At 43.5% G+C, this 15,769-nt stretch overlaps 1 protein-coding gene across 3 annotated transcripts in view; it reads right to left on the bottom strand.

Moving 5' to 3' along the window:
- clvs2 (clavesin 2) overlaps positions 1-15,769 on the bottom strand; it is a 141,747-nt gene that overhangs the window by 105,922 nt on the left and 20,056 nt on the right. For all 3 annotated transcript variants that reach the window (XR_010016209.1, XM_063034061.1, XM_063034056.1), the window contains exon 2: positions 2,082-2,256. Coding sequence is in view for 2 of the 3 variants with exons in the window: in XM_063034061.1 (XP_062890131.1) it covers positions 2,082-2,256 (175 nt within the window). In the remaining variant the exon portion in view is untranslated. The remainder of the gene's footprint in view (positions 1-2,081; positions 2,257-15,769) is intronic.

Here is a 15,769-nt window from a genome sequence, read left to right as displayed (position 1 = left end):
ACTGCTACCACAAATTCATGACATATGCCAGTGATGACCTTTCTATGCCTCTTGAAACCATATCCAGTCTCCACCTCGCCTCTAGCCAACTGCTACCATGATACTGCCTGTACATTATTGAACCAATGTTACATGATTCCTTCTCCTTAGACATTGTTCAATGTCTTCTTCTAAAATTATCCATCACAGACGCGTGGGTTGAATTAATTTACCAGAAACAAATATTAATGAAGATAAACTAGATAATAGGTACTTTTTACACTAGGTATATTTTGAAAAAAAATTGCAAATAAAAATTGAAGAAAGACTAGACAGTGCTGTGTGAGAGCTACAGAATAGTAATACCAGAAATAGAAACCATTTCAATCTGTTTCATTTTGTTCTGAAGTTTTTTGCTTGTACTAAGCACCAGTTGCTTTTCCTGGGGATAATTCAATTAAACATTTAATGTATTTTGCTCTTGAAATTCAATTATCACATCAAAAACAAATTATAATGTTGGACAGTGCAATATTTTGTACAAATTACAGTCACTCCATTGTTTTGAAATTTTCTACACATCAGTTGATTCCATATGACCATATAACCATATAACCATATAGCAATTACAGCACGGAAACAGGCCATCTCGGCCTTTCTAGTCTGTGCCGAACTCTTACTCTCACCTAGTCCCGCCGACCTGCACTCAGCCCATAACCCTCCATTCCTTTCCTGTCCATATATCTATCCAATTTAACTTTAAACGACAACATTGAACCTGCCTCAACCACTTCTGCTGGAAGCTCGTTCCACACAGCCACCACTCTCTGAGTAAAGAAGTTCCCCCACATGTTACCCCTAAACTTTTGTCCTTTAACTCTCAAATCATGTCCTCTTGTTTGAATCTTCCCCACTCTCAATGGGAAAAGCCTATCCACGTCAATTCTATCAATCCCCCTCATAATTTTAAATACCTCTATCAAGTCCCCCCTCAACCTTCTACGCTCCAAAGAATAAAGATCTAACTTGTTCAACCTTTCTCTGTAACTTAGGAGATGAAACCCAGGCAACATTTTAGTAAATCTCCTCTGTACTCTCTCATTTTTATTGACATCTTTCCTATAATTCGGTGACCAGAACTGTACACAATACTCCAAATTTGGCCCTATACAATTTCAGCATTACATCCCAACTCCTATACTCAATGCTCTGATTAACAAAAGGCCAGCATACCAAAAGCTTTCTTCACCACCCTATGCACATGAGATTCCACCTTCAGGGAACTATGCAGCATTATTCCTAGATCCCTCTGTTCTACAGCATTCTTCAATGCCCTACCATTTACCATGTATGTCCTATTTTGATTAGTCCTACCAAAATGTAGCACCTCACATTTTTCAGCATTAAACTCCATCTGCCATCTTTCAGCCCACTCTTCTAACTGTCCTAAATCTCTCTGCAAGCTTTGAAAGCCTATCTCAGCATCCACAACGCCACCTATCTTAGTATCATCTGCATACTTACTAATCCAATTTACCACCCCATCATCCAGATCATTAATATATATGACAAACAACATTGGACCCAGTACAGATCCCTGAGGCACACCACTACACACCGTCCTCCAATCTGACACACAGTTATCCACCACTACTCTCTGGCGTCTCCCATCTAGCCACTGCTGAATCCATTTTACTACTTCCATATTAATGCCTAACGATTGAACCTTCCTAAGTAATCTTCCGTGTGGAACCTTGTCAAAGGCCTTACTGAAGTTCATATAGACAACATCCACCACTTTACCCTCGTCAACTTTCTTAGTAACCTCATCAAAAAAATCAATGAGGTTTGTCAAACATGACCTTCCACGCACAGATCCATGTTCCTAATCAGACTCTGTCTATCCACATAATTATATATACCATCTCTAAGAATACTTTCCATCAATTTATCCACCACTAACGTCAAACACTCTGCACCTGCTGGTGCAAATATCTAATCAGTCAATCATATGACAGGAACCCAATGCATAAAAGCTTGCACACATAGTAAAGAGATTCAGTTGTTATTCAGATTCCATTATAAATAGAAAACAGTTTTACCTGTAGTCCCTCAATGGCTAATCGGAGCATACTTGGTGTTAATTTGGAGGCTTGCTTGAAAGTAAAGTTGCTCCAGTCTATTATCAAAATAAATCCATTCACTTGAAGTTCCGGGTCTTCAATCATTGCTTCCAAGGACAGCAGTATAGAACGCAAAATATCTATAAGGGTATATCTGAAAGTGGAGACACAATTAATTGTATTTGGGACCTTTGAAGTGGACAGCAAACATTTCAATCTTGCGGTTGAAGTAAGATAACTATTTGGTTTTCATATTTTTGGGATAATTATGATTAGTATTTATTAACAGTTCAGAATATCAGAAAGAATTCTTTAACTGAAATCATCTACACACCAATTGGTTTTTTAGAGCAACCAGCAACTTAAATATGAATATATATTGAAATATATACACTCAGTGGCCATTTTATTAGGTACACTGTTCACCTGCTGATGCAAATATCTAATCAGTCAATCATATGACAGGAACTCAATGCATAAAAACTTGCACACATAGTCAAGAGATTCAGTTGTTATTCAGACCAGAATAGGAAAAAATGGGATCTAAATTACTTTGACTGTGAAATGATTGTTGGTGCCAGATAGGGTGACTGTCATGTACCCTGTGACGGGAATAAAGAACCAGCAGAAATGGAAAAAACTTTGGAGTCCGGTATTGCTATTAACTATTGATATTTATTAGTAACTACGCAATACAGTAATATAAATGTAGATAAATCAAACAGGTTAGCAATGATTATATATATAAGTAAGTATATCAGTAAGTGTGGAAATATATGTATGAAAAACGAAGCTTCTTTAAGCCTAGGGGTAAAAAGATAGTCTTATGATGATGAGTAAAGTTCAGTTCCGTTCAGTTCGTGGTATTGAGTTGAGTAGTGATGGAGAGAGAGAGAGAGAGAGGGAGAGATTTGAGACTTCAGATGAGCTGACGCCGTCGATCTTCTCCTTGTCCTTCGAAATCCTTTAAAAGTCACCGACTGTGACTTTAACAAAAGGGATCGGTTTTCTGTGGTGGAGCTATCCCCCAGGCGAGGGTGGACACATGGACAAATCCCCACCAGTCAACCCCTTTCCTCTTTCCACTGCAAGAGCGATGGATTGATCCGCCTGGTCGATCCTCCAAAACCCACTTTTCCTGCGGGCACAACAATGCTCATTCAGTGTCCAAAACATGTGTCTGAGGTCTGTCATCTGACCTCCTATTTTATCTTCCCATGCTGAGCATCAACTGACACTCAAATAACTCCTAGTTCCTCTCTCTGTATAAGAAATGCAAGCAGGCAAAAGTCCTCGAGAAGTATCAACAACCTGTCTTTGGTCACCACAGCAACTTACAAGTTGCTCGGTGCTGTCTCCAACTCCAACACAGCAGAAATCCAAAAGTTACTTCCAGTGCCTTAAAGTGACAGTCCAACAGTTAGTCTTCGTCTCTCTCTCTCTTCAAAACAGGATATCGATGTTAAATAACTCTCTCTCTCTCTTTTCAAAAGCTCCGCTCATAGGGGTAATTCAGGACCCCGTCACATGAGTATCTCCAAAACTACTGATCTCCTAGGATTTTCACACACAGTAGTGTATAGAGTTTACAGAGAATGGAGTGGAAAGCAAAGTACATCCAGTGAGTGGAAGTTCTGTGCATAAAAGTGCCTTGTTAATGATAGTGGTCAAAGGAGAATAGTCAGATTGGTGTAAGCAGACAGGAAGGTGATAGTAACTCAAATTAGCCAAAAAAAGTGGCTACTTTATTGCTTTAACATTTGATTCTATGACTTTTCACTTAAATATAAAATTTAAAATCTGAAACAATAACTGATCCACCTACACCCTATAACAAAGGAAAATTGCCCTTTTTTTGTAATGTGTACATGATTCCAAACCTACTCTGATGTGGCTAATTCTTGTGGAAATAAAATAAGAATAAAAGCAGATAGTTATAGAGTCATGCAGCACAGAAACAGACCCTTCAGCCCAACTCATCTATAATGACCATTTTAAATTAGTTCTATTTGTCAGTGTTTGACCCATATTCCTCTAAACATTTTCTATCAATGTAACCATCCAATTGTCTTCCCAATTTTCTTCTTGTATCTGCCTTAGCCTCTTTCCCTAACAGCTTGTTCCGAGTACTACCCTTTGTGTGAAAAAGTTGCCCCTCAGTCTCCTATTAAACCTTTTCCCTCGGCTCATAATTCCATGTACTATAATTGTTAATTTCACAACCCTGGGGAAATGACTATATGCATTCATTCTATCTGTAACCCTCTCACCAGGGCTCGTACACCAACTTAGCTCGTTCGCTAGCTCTGCTAACAGTCATCTGAATCAGTGATGAGAAGGCCACCTTTCATAAGCAGTACATGTCTAGGGATGGTATGATTTGGTGTTGAAACTAACAGTATCATTGAGACACTCCAATTAAACCAACCTCCATTTGAGTGAATGCTGCAGAAATACTGCTCATAAACAGTTATCGGTAGCCCAAAATGACAGATTGTACTAGCATAATGTTATATAGAAAGTATATTCACCAATTTTCAACTTTATCAAACAGTTACTGGAAAAATAAAAATAAAAATAAAAGGGCCCATTACGGTTAAACCAGTCTAAATGTGCACATAAATGTTGGAGCTCATTTCCGTAGTAACCAGGTGTATTGTTTTACTCATGACACTGAATTGTCATCACCAACTGCAGGTAGAACTTCCATTCTTGGATTCCTCCATCTCACGAAGCACTGCTTGCAATAGGGTATCCCCTTTGGATGGGATGCTACAGGCATCTTGTCTGGTGCTCTTCTCCTTGCATCTCCCACCAAAAAGCCCCGAATCAGATTAGTGACCTTCAGAAATTCCTTCTCGCCCAGCTCTCTAGAACTTTCTCACCCATCCCACAATCCTGATTGGCTGACACAACATTCCTAAGTTGGACAACATGGCTCCTTATCTTTAGCCGAAAGCAAAACAATCTGATCAATAGGTCACTTTGCTTTTACTGAAACTCCTAAAATAAAATACCTCACAGCAGAGCAGCAGAAATCTTAACCAGGGTATTACATTCTTCCCCGCCCCCCCACCAAAAATAATCACGTTCTTATATCTTTGGAACATTGAACCATTATTAATACTACTGTATTCAAATGATTTCATGATTTCAGGACCCCCAATCCATTTGTAAATGGCAATAATATTTCTCATTATGGAGATAGATGCAACACTCTGTTTCCCTGGTGCATCATATGCCAGCCTACTTGGGGGTTTCCTGACTCTCTGAGACCATCTTATCTCATCTTCTGCTTCTTCAGACTCAGGCACTCCTTGTGACTTTTCCTATTTACCTGGGCATGCCTCTCCCTGTCTACCAATTGTATCTTCCGGCAGCTCATGTTCTCCTGCCACCTGACTGAACTCAGCTTCATCACAAGTTATATTGGAGCCCAAATCCCCTTCACTGTCTAATATTATGTCTGCCTCTACACTGGTAGTCCTCCCCATTACATTCAAGTCAGGGCTGGGAGTTTCAGAAATCTCTTCATCAATTCCTGGTGAGTTTGCATAAGGTAAACCATATAATATTCCAAATTCTTCAACCTCTGAGTCTGTACAGTACGCTATTGTCAGCTGGCTGTCTTCTTGTTCTCCTTCTTCTGTGCACACTTCTGGTACTAGGTATAGGTTCCGTGTCATGCTCTGGGTCAACATGTGCTTCCTGCTCTAGGGGTAGAAGGTAACTCCAATGGAGGATTTTGACAGAACCACTTCTGTCCTCTGACTTCACCCAGAACACAAGCAAATTTGGCATCTGGCCCTCCACCACATAAGGTGTAGACACCCAGTGGTCAGCCAACTTACGCTTCCCTGGTAGTCCCTTTTCCCTTCTTAAAACTCATTCATTCTTCGGGGCAGTCCTCTGTTTTTGTGAAATGTTAGAATCCCAAAGTCCCCCCACCCATGCATAAGCAGCAACAAAGCAATGACCCCCCCTCCTCCACCAGCAAAAAAGCATTGGCGACCCCCCCCCACCGAGCACGCAAGCATGCAGCAAAGCATCAATAAAGACACAGACTTGCAGAAACCCAAAGACTACTCATTCACCTGGTATTTGACATACCATAGGCTCTTTCTCTCCCTAATAAGGGAAAAAGAGGTGTTCTCATTTCACAGCGAGAGGAGAGACATAACAAGCAACTCGCTGATTTACAATGTTAAAAGTCTGTTGCATCATTTTTTCCAAGCTCTGGGCCCAAAGAACTCCGGTCTCTGGGCAAACAGCAACCAGCTTGCTGCTTTCGATCTTTCATGTACTCCCAGAATACACCAGTTTCCTGCGGAGGCACCGACCTCGAGTCTGCCCACCTCCAGGGCCACGAAATCCTGGAACCCTGAAGGTGCACTAGTCTTCTAGACTGTGTCCTTGGCATATCAAATAGCAGGCAGTCGTGAGACCCAGAGAGCAGGTCCCATTCCTGCAAAGAACTGAAGTCAGCATGTAACTCCAGTTCAGGGTCTTCAAAGGAACCCTGTAAGGGGAAAATAGAGATATTAAAGATAGAACCAGAGCTGCTTCCAAAGATGCAAATAAAGGAGTCGCTGTTAGGTGCCATCGTTCTCCTAATTTCCTCATCTTTCTGCAGCAAGTCTTCCCCAATAGCTTCAAAACAAAGATCTACAAGTAAAATTGCTTTGCATCCAAACATCAAATAATATGGCAAAAGGCGAGTAGCTTCATTCTGTGTACAGTTGTAGCAGGGTACCAAATGGCCAGTACGCTGAGTCCACTTGCTCTTTTTGTTGGCATCCAGGGTTCCAAGCGTGTCTAGCAATGTCTGGTTGAACCTTTCAGACTGAGAATCACATTGACGGTGATATGGAATGGCCCTTAACTTCTCAGTTCCAAGCATAATCAGTAACTCATGTATAAGCCGACTCTCAAAATCCCTTCCCTGATCACAGTATTACCTTTTTGTGAGGCCAGAATAAACTTACTTCTCCCATAACACTTTGGCGACTGTGATTCTTTGCGGGGAAGGCTTGAGAACATATAGTGTAGTGATCTGTGCTGACAAAGACATTTGCGGCATTGCTGGAATTAGGCTCAATGGAGAGGTGATCCATACACACTAATTAAAGTGGTCCTGTACTTGGTAAATGAAATAATGAGGCAACTCTCACAGGCAGTGTCTTCCTCCGAATACTTCGGATGCATGACTTACAGTACACGTCAACCTCAGGCTTTATTCGGGGCCAATAGAACCAATCTCGGACCAATCTGTAGGTCGTGTCAAACCCCAAATGAAGTGACTTCAGTACAACGTTCTGGTAGTTTTCAGGCAAAACTAACTGGGAACGCCGAGGCCTGTTTGGAGGAGACGTGACCCTGTATAAATCTTGGTTCCTCAACTCCAATTTGTCCCATTCCCTCATCAGTCGGTGTTTGGTCGGGGGGGTTCATCTTTTCAACTTGGATCATATTCCTTTTGGCAACAGATGACCAAATGACACCTATACAAGTGTCATCTCGTTGGGCTGCTGCCAATTCCACAGGACTCAGGGCAGGTAACTGCTTCATATCCACAGCGATCAAGTTGCAATAAGCTTGTGGAATGTCATGACTAGAAGCTCCCAAATGATCTACTGTTCTAGCATGCCTTAGCAATCCCTCTGATTTCCCCACTGTGGAAAACTGGCACATTGCTTTAACACCAGCGGAAGGAATGCTCTGCCACCCTCCGTCCATTTCCAACATCTCATGTGAATGTTAAGACAACACATCCACGTCACTCCTCCAACTCTCCAGTCGATATTTAAGGCTGAAATCATAATCAGATAACTCCGCTACCCAGTGATGATCTGCAGCATCCGACTTTGCTGAGGTCAGGATACAAGACAGTGGATTGTTGTCAGTCCTCACCTCGAACTTGGCACCATATAGATGGTCACTTCACTTATTGACCACAGCTCATTTCAACACCAGAAGCTCCAATTTGTGTGCAAGTTAGTTTCATTTGGATAGTGACAGACTCCTGCTGATGAACACAACAGATCTCAACCCTTCACTTTTGTCCTGATAGAGAACACCTCCCAAACCGTCACAGCTGGTACCGGAATGCATACATGCAGCAACTGGGGATTTGAAAAGGTCAGCATGGGTGCTTTGGTCAGCAACTCTTTCTGCAGCTGAAAGTTCTCTTCACATTTTGCATCCCATCTTTACCTGAAGGGCTCCGAAGGATTAAGACAAATCCTGCCTTCTTCTCCTTTCGTTCTCCTCTCTTGCTTCCTCAAGGGAGTGTAACCACACAGAAACTGATTTGAAGGGTGGCTTACTTTGGAGTAGTCCTTCACAAATCTCTGGTAGTACCCACAGCCTCCAAGCAATGAGCATAGGGCACTCACATTCTTGGGCCTCGGCCATGTGGTCACTGTCTCTATCTTGGAAGGATCGGCAGCCACTCCATTCTGTGAGACTATGTGCCCAACAAAGTTGACAGATGTCTTAGAGAACTGGCTCTTGGCTAGTGACAGTTTAAATCCTTCAACTTTCAGGTGATCTAGCAACTTCAGCAGCCTCATCTCATGCACCTCTAGTGTGGTCAACACTATGAGATCATCCAAGTACACCGGTACCGCCAGTTAATTCATGTCCCCAACCGTCTTCCCTATAACAGGTTGGAAAGTAGCCGGTGCTCCTGATATGCCCTGAAAGAAGTTAAGTGGGCAAAAGAATGCAGTCGCAAACAAGAGAATATCTGCAGATGCTGGAAATCCAAGCAACACAAACAAAATGTTGGAGGAGCTCAGCAGGCCAGGCAGCATCTATAGAAGAAGTTTAAATCTTCCTTTCAACGAGAGCTCAGTGAAACCCTCTCTCACTGCTCCTCCTCTGTGATCTCTGCTGCTCTGTAACTAACCTATCAACTTCCCAGCTCTTTACTTCATCTCTCCCTCTCCCATGTTCACCTATCACCTTATGTTTCTCTCTCCCTTCTCCCCATCTTCTAATAGAACATAGAACATAGAATAGTACAGCACACTACAGGCCCTTCAGCCCACAATGTTGTGCCGACCCTCAAACCCTGCCTCCCATATAAGCCCCCATCTTACATTCCTCCATATACCTGTCTAGTAGACTCTTAAACTTCACTAGCGTATCTGCCTTCACCACTGACTCAGGCAGTGCATTCCACGCACCAACCACTCTCTGAGTAAAAAACCTTCCTCTAATATCCCCCTTGAACTTCCCACACCTTACCTTAAAGCCATCTCCACTTCTATTGAGCACTGGTGCCCTGGGGAAGAGGCGCTGGCTATCCACTCTATCTATTCCTCTTATTATCTTGTACACCTCTATCATGTCTCCTCTCATCCTCCTTCTCTCCAAAGAGTAAAGCCCTAGCTCCCTTAATCTCTGATCATAATGAATACATTCTAAACCATGCAGCATCCTGGTAAATCTCCTCTGTACCCTTTCCAATGCTTCCACATCCTTCCTATAGTGAGGTGACCAGAACTGGACACAGTACTCCAAGTGTGGCCTGACCAGAGTTTTATAGAGCTGCAAAATTACATCGCGACTCTTAAACTCTATCCCTTGACTTATGAAAGCTAACACCCCATAAGCTTTCTTAACTACCCTATCCACCTGTGAGGCAATTTTCAGGGGTCTGTGGACATGTACCCCCAGATCCCTCTGCTCCTCCACACTACCAAGTATCCTGCCATTTACTTTGTACTCTGCCTTGGAGTTTGTCCTTCCAAAGTGTACCACCTCACACTTCTCCGGGTTGAACTCCATCTGCCACTTCTCAGCCCATTTCTGCATCCTATCGATGTCCCTCTGCAATCTTTAACAATCCTCTGCACTATCTACAACACCACCAACCTTTGTGTCGTCTGCAAACTTGCCAACCCACCCTTCTACCCCCACATCCAGGTCGTTAATAAAAATCACGAAAAGTAGAGGTCCCAGAACAGATCCTTGTGGGACACCACTAGTCACAATCCTCCAATCTGAATGTTCTCCCTCTACCACCACCCTCTGCCTTCTGCAAGCAAGCCAATTCTGAATCCACCTGGCCAAACTTCCCTGGATCCCATGCCTTCTAACTTTCTGAATAAGCCTACCGTGTGGAACCTTGTCAAATGCCTTACTAAAATCCATACAGATCACATCCACTGCACTACCCTCATCTATATGCCTGGTCACCTCCTCAAAGAACTGTTAGACACGATCTGCCCTTCACAAAGCCATGCTGACTGTCCCTGATCAGACCATGATTCTCTAAATGCCTATAGATCCTATCTCTAAGAATCTTTTCCAACAGCTTTCCCACCACAGATGTAAGGCTCACTGGTCTATAATTACCCGGACTATCCCTACTACCTTTTTTAAACAAGGGGACAACATTCGCCTCCCTCCAATCCTCCGGTACCATTCCCGTGGACAATGAGGACATAAAGATCCTAGCCAGAGGCTCAGCAATCTCTTCTCTCGCCTCGTGGAGCAGCCTGGGGAATATTCCGTCAGGCCCCGGGGACTCATCTGTCCTAATGTATTTTAACAACTCCAACACCACCTCTCCCTTAATATCAGCATGCTCCAGAACATAAACCTCACTCATATTGTCCTCACCATCATCAAGTTCCCTCTCATTGGTGAATATCAAAGAGAAGTATTCATTGAGGACCTCGCTCACTTCCACAGCCTCCAGGCACATCTTCCCATCTTTATCTCTAATCGGTCCTACCTTCACTCCTGTCATCCTTTTTTCTTCACATAATTGAAGAATGCCTTGGGGTTTTCCTTTACACTACTCGCCAAGGCCTTCTCATGCCCCCTTCTTGCTCTTCTCAGCCCCTTCTTAAGCTCCTTTCCTGCTTCCCTATATTCCTCAATAGACCCATCTGATCCTTGCTTCCTAAACCTCATGTATGCTGCCTTCTTCCTCCTGACTAGATTTTCCACCTCACTTGTCACCCATGGTTCCTTCACCCTACCATTCTTTATCTTCCTCACCGGGACAAATTTATCCCTTACATCCCGCAAGAGATCTCTAAACATCAACCACATGTCCATAGTACATTTCCCTGCAAAAACATCATCCCAATTCACACCTGCAAGTTCTAGCCTTATAGCCTCATAATTTGCCTTTCCCCAATTAAAAATTTTCCTGTCTTCTTTGATTCTATCCTTTTTCATGATAATTATAAAGGCCAGGGGCGGTGGTCACTGTCCCCCAGATGCTCACGCACTGAGAGATCTGTGACCTGACCCGGTTCATTACCTAGTACTAGATCTAGTATGGCATTCCCCCAGTTGGCCTGTCCACATACTGTGACAGGAATGCATCCTGGACACACTTAACAAATTCTGCCCCATCTAAACCCTTGGAACTAAGCAGGTGCCAATCAATATTAGAGAAGTTAAAGTCACCCATGATAACAACCCTGTTATTTTTGCACCGTTCCAAAATCTGCCTCCCAATCTGCTCCTCTGTATCTCTGCTGCTACCAGGGGGCCTATAGGATACCCCCAGTAGAGTAACTGCTCCCCTCCTGTTCCTGACTTCCACCCATATTGACTCAAAAGAGGATTCTGCTACATTACCCACCCTTTCTGTAGCTGTAATAGTATCCCTGACCAGTAATGCCACCCCTCCTCCCCTTTTTCCGCCCTCTCTATCCCTCATCTTTTCTGCTCCTCACCTTTTCTTCTCCAGTCCTGCTAAAGGGTTTCGGCCCGAAACATCGACTGTACTTTTTTCCTATAGATGCCGCCTGGCCCGCTGAGTTCCTCCAGCATTTTGTGTGGGTTGCAGGCATATGAATGCCATCTTTTCTTTATCAGCTTCATTCATTGGTATCTGATAATACCCACTCGGTAGATCCAACATACTGAATCATTTTGTCCACTCAAGCAGGCCAGAGCATCCTTGATCCGCGGACCAGTATATTTGTCTGGGACCATTCACCTGTTCAGTGTCTGATAATCAACACACATCCATACCTTCCTATTCTTCTTCCTCACCACCACTATGGGTGACGTATAGGGACTTCTCAAGTCAATAATTCTAGCTTCCTTCGGTTTCAGCAGGTGCTGCCGAACATTGTCCACCTCCATGGGGTGCTAACCCTCAAGACCTCTCTTTGAACAGGGTCCCCTCCTTCACTCTAATTGTGTGGCAAGTACTCTTAAAGCAACCTACATCAAACTCGACAGTAGAAAACACGTATTCAAGCTTCAACATCTTCTCAATTAGTCTTCTTTTCATTCCTCTGGTACCAGGGGGTCACCAAAGCTGAATGACTTTGCTATTAACTTTCCCAATCCAGAAGACTGTCTCTATCCCAGTTTACTCACCAGAAAACTAGGTATTACCCTCACTGCGAAAAAATGAGCCATCAGCATCCCACGCTGGGGGTAATCTTCCTCTCCGAGGTGTTCCTGACCATCACTGTCATCCTGCTTGTGTGGCCAAAGATTTCTGCAGTCCAGGTCTCATCAACACTCCGGAGCACCCACCAGTTCAGCCTCAGCATCGGGCATTCCAGGGAATTTGGGGTTTCCCGTCACTCTAGCTACTTCTCCAGGATGTAGCATGATGGGTTTGGACTGGGTGTACCGTGCAGTTCCACGTTTACGCTCATCATCCTGCTTGGGAGAAACTTGCACCTTCTCAAAAGCAGTTCTGAACACCAAGTGAGTGGACAAAGTTTTCAAAAAATTCTCTCCCTTTCTCTCTTTGCATGCTCCCATGAGCCTTCTCACAATGGGAATATTCATTCCCACAATAGTGCAAACCTCACCTGTTTCAGCCGGATCAACACTAATGTATGAAGGGCCTCAGCTACTCCAATATCTCCTTCCAAAATCTCCTGTTTCAATCACAAGTAACCATGATACAGGCGGTCATCAGTACTAAGGCCCCAGATTTCCGGCGCACTGTGTGGTGTCAATGGTAAATGCATCAAATACCGATTGAAAAAGGATCTGTAGAGCAGAGTAACTTGAGAACCTGTGTCAAGTATGGATCTAGCGTATGGATACCCCAGAGCTTGATCCCACTTAACCTTCAGGAAAAAGGTTTTGCACTTTAGTGTTTCCCTTTGATGCACTGGAACGGACTCTCTCCGAAAGGCCAGGCCATACCCGTAATGGGACCTTCTGAAGTTTCCCAACTTGCTTTTCAGTTTAAGCAACTGCTGGATTACATTCTGTAGATTTTCCTGTTCTTCACACTCCTGCTTGAAATACCCATCCTCTCCACATTTGTAGCAGAAAATAACGGTCACTTCTCTCGTCAAAAGACTCCCATCAACAGTATCCCTTTGTTTACTACATAAGAACATAAGAAATAGGAGCAGGAGTAGGCCATCTGGCCCATCGAGCCTGCCCCGCCATTCAATAAGATCGTGGCTGATCTGTCCGTAAATTCAGCTCCATCTACCTGCCCTTTCCCCATAACCTTTCATTTCCTTACTATGTAAAAACCTATCTAACTGTTTCTTAAATATATTTAGTGAGGAAGCCTCAACTGCTTCTCTGGGCAAAGAATTCCACAGATTCACCACTCTCCGGGAAAAACAGTTTCACCTCATTTCCATCTTAAATCTTCTCCCCTGAATCTTGAGGCAATGTCCCCTGGTTCTAGTCTTACCTACCAATGGAAACAACTTTCCTACTTCTATCTTATTTTTTAAAATTTTGTATGTTTCCTTAAGATCCCCTCTCATTCTTCTGAACTCCAGAGTATAGTCCCAGGCAAATAAATCTCTCCTCATAGATTAACCCCTTCATCCCTGGAATCAACCTGGTGAACCTCCTCTGCACTGCTTCCAAAGCCAGTATATCCTTCCTTAAGTATAGAGACCAGAACTGCACACAGTACTCCAGACGCGGCCTCACCAGTACCCTGTATAGTTGCAGCATGACCTTCCTGCTCTTGAATTCAATCCCTCTAGCAAAGAGGGCCAACTTTCCGTTTGCCTTCTAAGTAACCTGTTGTACCTGCAAGCCAACATTTTGCCATTCATGAACATGCACTCCCAAGTCCCTCTGCACAACAGCATGCTGCAATCTTTCACCATTTAAATAATAATCTGCTCTTCTATTATTCCTTCCAAAGTGGATGATCTCACATTTACCAACATTGTATTCCATCTGCCAGACCTTGGCCCACTCACTTAACCTATCTATATTCCTCTGCAGACTCTCCACATCTTCTGTACAATTTGTTTTTCCACTCAGTTTCATGCCATCAGCAAATTTTGTTATGCCGCACTCAGTCCCCTCTTCCAAATCATCATCATTACTGGTGATTTTTACATGGTAAAAATCTCCGGGCCCAGCACTGATCCCTGTGGCACCCAACTCACCACCGACTGCCAACCGGAGAAGCACCCATTTATACCAACTTGCTGCCTTCTATTGGTTAACCAATTCACTATCCATGCCGATACACTTCCTCCGACTCCATGCACCCGTATTTTATTTATAAGTCTCTTGTGCGGCACCTTATCAAACGCCTTCTGGAAATCCAAGATACGACATCCACCTGTTCCCCTCTATCCACTGCACTCATTATGTCCTCAAGATGGGTCAGATTCCCTGTCGGACGTCATGCTTGGTGGCAGCACTAGCCGACGTCAACTGAGATATCTCAATGTGCAGGGCTTTCACTTCATCTGCCAGAAACCCCACTTGTGTGGCATTGGGGATCACTTCAGCAACAAAGGCTATTACTGAGGATATTGCCTGACTGGTGGAGGTCTTCTGCTCCTCCATCATGTTTTCCTCCTCTCTTACTTCTCCGATCAGCTCAACAAACGATGGAGCGGGATGCATCTTGTGAGTCATTCGAATGCTTAAAGCAATCACATAATGTGACAGCGCATCCTTCACAACATGCCACGTCTTTAATTGATTTATCCCAGCCAGTTGAAAGGCCCCTTATGGCAGAAGCAATGCAGCTATCTCCCTAGTCTGAAAATGTAGGTGGAAAGTTTTCCCCTTTCTCCTGGAATGAGTACCTACACTTCATCATAAGATTCACTGTCCATTTTACCAAAAACATTGCCTAATGCTTGCATGTAGCCCGCAAATGTGACCATAGGGTTTTTTGCCTTTAAGGGCCTTACCACCTCAGCAGCCAGACCTTTTAAATTCTTTATCAGTCACTGTTTCTTTCATATTATCCGAGAACTACCACTCATCCAGTAACTGAGATGTCTGCTCTGCCCTAGACTCATATTACTCCTCCCCACTGAGGGTGGGCTTGACTCCAGAGAACACCCTGAACCTACGATAACTTTGGCTCTCCACAGGTACAGTTTGGCATTTATCAACCGGCAATTTAATTTCTGAAACCGGCTCAGAATTTAAATCAACTGCAGAAGGGCCTATTAGACCTTTCATATCAGACAACTCCTTTCCCTGTCTTCGCAGAAACGAGAACAACTTGTCTTTAAAGCCTTCATTCTCAGATACATTCCGCACTTCTCTAAAAATATCAACTGCTCATGGCCCCAACTCTCCAGGCTCCCTGATCTTATCGGGCAGCATTGGTAGTTTAGAATAACATAACATTCTTGCTAGCTAATTGATCGAAACATCGTTCATTCAATGTAATTTTCCCCAATACTTTTACAGAACTCAGCACTCTGAGTAGC

This window comes from Mobula hypostoma, chromosome 2 (genome assembly GCF_963921235.1).
Source record: "Mobula hypostoma chromosome 2, sMobHyp1.1, whole genome shotgun sequence".
Lineage (NCBI taxonomy): Eukaryota > Metazoa > Chordata > Chondrichthyes > Myliobatiformes > Myliobatidae > Mobula > Mobula hypostoma.
This window is presented reverse-complemented; position numbering and strand designations above follow the sequence as displayed.